Raw genomic sequence first — 3,615 nt, 5'->3', positions numbered from 1 at the left:
ACACACACACACACACACACACACACACACACACACACACGGCTTACATAAGAGTATCAGAGCGGTTTAAAAGTCATGAAAAAAAGTATAGAGAGAAAGAGTGTGTGACTTGCAGCCTGACAAGCTGGGATGCTCTTCTTGCGTATGGAGTCCAGTTCTGAGTTGGAGTATTTGAGGCGAGTCTGGTTTCCCTGAGACTGAGCCCTGATCTGTTTTAGATCCACTTCCTTACGCTTCAGCTTCATCAGGGTCTGCACATAAATCAACAACATTAGCATACATTATATCACAATAAAGCGAAAATAAAGTTATAAATCTAGAATTTTTATTCAAGGTAGCCCCAAGGTAACCAATCTCATTGGTCCAAAATATTGCTCCATACAGCTGCATATTAAACATCCAGCACATGCTGACTGGCAGTTACTTTGTTCCATAATGCAATGAGAAATATTTTTTATTTTTCACTACATATCTGCTGTCACACATTTCTATTAGTAATCCAAGACACTTACACGCAACTCGGACGACAACTGATCCTTCTCCTCCTTCAGTTTGTTCATATCCTTCTCCTCCCAGCGTCGAGCTTTACTGCGCAAGTCCAAGGAGCCTCCTGAAATCACCCCAGACTTGCGAAACAAGGTGCCATCAAGAGCCACCGTCTAAAGAAGACATTTTACACATGTAACATGCCATAGATGTTTAGGATCAATAACAGTCAATATGACTGGCCTAAAATGTTGGTGATCTGCTGGCATGCACTCACCTGAAGACGCTCAGGGCCGTCAAAGGCAATGCGACGGGCATCTTTCAGAGTCTCGCAAACCAAGGAGTTCCCACACACATATTGGATCACCCTCTTAAGCTGAGGAGCATTTTGAGCGCACTGAACCACATCCACCACCAACTTGGCTCCCTGCACTTCCCTCAGACGCTCGTTCAGAGGCCGCACCTGATGCGCATATGGGGAAAGAACACTCTTTACTAATGGAACCATATAAAAAGTTGTTGAAACAGTTTGAAACTAAATAATGTAAATAAAAATGCAAATAAAAATAAAAGCATAATTACTCATTTTGAAGGGCTTTCACTGATCACTTACATCTATATAGTCAATAGGAAGGAATGTCTCTGGTTCAGCTCTTTCTTCTTTCAGAAATCGGATGCAGTCATGAGCCACTTTCGCAGAAGTGACAACAATAGCATTCATGTTCTTGCCAAACACCTTGGTGACAGCGACCTGGTATTTCTTGTGGATGGGCTGGCACAAATCCACTAGACGGCCATACTGAAAAGAGTCAAGAAACCAGCAGCAGATATTTTTTGATCCAATGCCAAAAGATGCATAAAACTATAATATCTGTAGCTGAGGTGCACTACAGTTCAAAGACTTAGGGCAGCAAGATGAGTTTTGTTTTAATGTTTAAATGTAATGTTAAATATATTGCAGAGGTTAGTACTCAGGGTCTGCACTCAAGTTTGTGATATTCCTGTTATACAGTATTTTAGAGTAAACGATAGGGAGGCAACAATGCAGTTAGCCCACGGTTCAATAAATACCTCGATTTTTTAACCACTGTTTTTTTTTACACTTTCATTAAAACTCCAGTACACTTCTGTATACTGTATAAAAACATAGATTATCATATGTCTATTTTACAAATTGTCTACAAATTTCTTTTGAGAGAAGTATTATTTTTATGGATTGGCCATTATTTAGTGCAATGTAATGTACAAATGCAATGTCTGTTTCATTCATACTGCACGCCTGAGGGCGCCTTCACGCAGAAAATCCACATATGAATTACAGACAAAGAGCTCAAAACGCTCCAGGAAATCCTTAATATGGATAAAAGCATCCAGCTATAGCTGTAACTGAATAAATGAAGATAGAAACTTTGAATGATAACATTCAAAGATAACATTAAGACAATAAACACTCCACTGCGACAATTTTTAGTTTATCTGTGTTCTTAAAACCACCTCGGGTATTTTAATAATTAATAATCCATTGCTAAACGACATAGCTTTTATTACAGTATAGAATATATTTCTGCGTCATTCTGTGATAAGAAGCCACATCAGATCAGGATGGAAGTTATTTCTAACAATCGTCTGATGTTGTGGGGTATGTTACAATGTTCTCTTTTGTTGGACAACAGGTTAAGAAACACTCGTAAATTAATTGGTAAATTAAAAACTAATTGGCATGTATTGCTTTTTCAGATGCACGCGTTTCCTCATCTCAGCGCGCAGACTCGCGGACACACAAACAGAGCCAAAGAGAAATAGAACACACGGAAATTATTTAAATGCAAAAACAAAAAAACGCTCTGATTGGTCAAGCTCTTCATCTTTTTCTGTTTCTTGTTTTGAATACTGCGCGTGGACAGAGGCATCACCAGGTTTTTGCATCGTTTAAAGCTCAATGCGGAGAAGATCTTGATAAAGGTTCAAACTGAAACTAAGCCATTCACACAGAATGCATATTCAGCGCATTTTTAGACAGACAAATATGACTGCTGCACTCACGTCTCACAGAAGAGATGTATAGAAAGCCATGCAAAGTTAAAACAGTTTAAACTTTTAGAAAACACGTCACGAATTTGTGGAGGTTTATTCCCTTTCACTGCGTCTCATATGTTTTTAAATGCAATCTGTGTGAATGGCACTTCGGCTCTTTAGATTAAGCAATCCCTTACCAAAAAGTAGTATACTTTAAGTTTATTTTAGTGAGTATACTTAAGTAAAGTTCAAGTATATTTTTAAGTATACTTTATATAGTAAGTATACAAATATCAGTGTACTAGTAGTATACTTGTAAGTGTACTATTTCAATACTCCTTGGGACTAAATTGGCCCACTTTCTAGTATATAAAAGTATACTTTTAAGTATGCTTTAAGTATAACAGTAGTAAACTTTGAGTACACAACTAGTTTACATCAAAATGTTTAGTTTGTACTGCAACTATACTAAAAGTGAACTTATAGGTATACTGATAGTTTACTAATTAAATACTTGTAGCATTTTTAGTATACTTTGAAGTATAGTCTTAGTAAACTACTATTTTTTTGCAATATCGTCCCAGCCCTATTTTATATTTTTACTAGTTTCTCCATAAAGGAGGCATCTTGAAGCTGTCATTACCAACAAAGGCTTTTGTACAAAGTATTAAATAAATATCAGTAGTTCAATACTTTTTCCATGTGTCATTCCATTTTTATTACACATTACACTTAATTTCAGAACTTTTTGTAGTCAATAATTATCGATACCGAACGATATGAAACATTATATCGTTGAAATTTTTTTTTTTGCTATATCGTCCCAGCCCTATTTTATATTTTTACTAGTTTCTCCATAAAGGAGGCATCTTGAAGCTGTCATATGTATAGCAGTTACAGCCAGCGAGGAAATCAAGGCTTCATCTGGACAGCATTCTTGTAATGCACAGAGAAGAGCAATTAACTACACGTTTTAATATGAAGAGCTGCTCTGTGGTTTTCAACTGCAATAACAAATATTCTCACTCACAGAATCAAGACACTGCTTTTTATTTAGCATATTTCCCGTTATGAATTATGATACCGCTTGGTTCTTTGGTCCGTTGGGACGGA

The 3,615-nt window shown here is 36.8% G+C and overlaps 1 protein-coding gene across 1 annotated transcript in view; it reads right to left on the bottom strand.

Annotated features, from left to right (window-relative positions):
- The window catches only part of smc1b (structural maintenance of chromosomes 1B), a 17,373-nt gene that overhangs the window by 6,456 nt on the left and 7,302 nt on the right, over positions 1 to 3,615 (bottom strand). The window contains exons 10-13 of the mRNA XM_016483696.1: positions 1,100 to 1,285; positions 764 to 949; positions 513 to 659; positions 114 to 251 (exon numbers count right to left, since the gene is read on the bottom strand). Coding sequence (XP_016339182.1) covers positions 114 to 251; positions 513 to 659; positions 764 to 949; positions 1,100 to 1,285 — 657 coding nt within the window. The remainder of the gene's footprint in view (positions 1 to 113; positions 252 to 512; positions 660 to 763; positions 950 to 1,099; positions 1,286 to 3,615) is intronic.

This window comes from Sinocyclocheilus anshuiensis, unplaced genomic scaffold (assembly GCF_001515605.1).
Source record: "Sinocyclocheilus anshuiensis isolate Anshui unplaced genomic scaffold, SAMN03320099.WGS_v1.1 scaffold1102, whole genome shotgun sequence".
NCBI classification, from domain to species: Eukaryota; Metazoa; Chordata; class Actinopteri; order Cypriniformes; family Cyprinidae; genus Sinocyclocheilus; species Sinocyclocheilus anshuiensis.
Note: the sequence above shows the minus strand (reverse complement) of the source record. Positions and strands in the feature narration are given on the sequence as shown.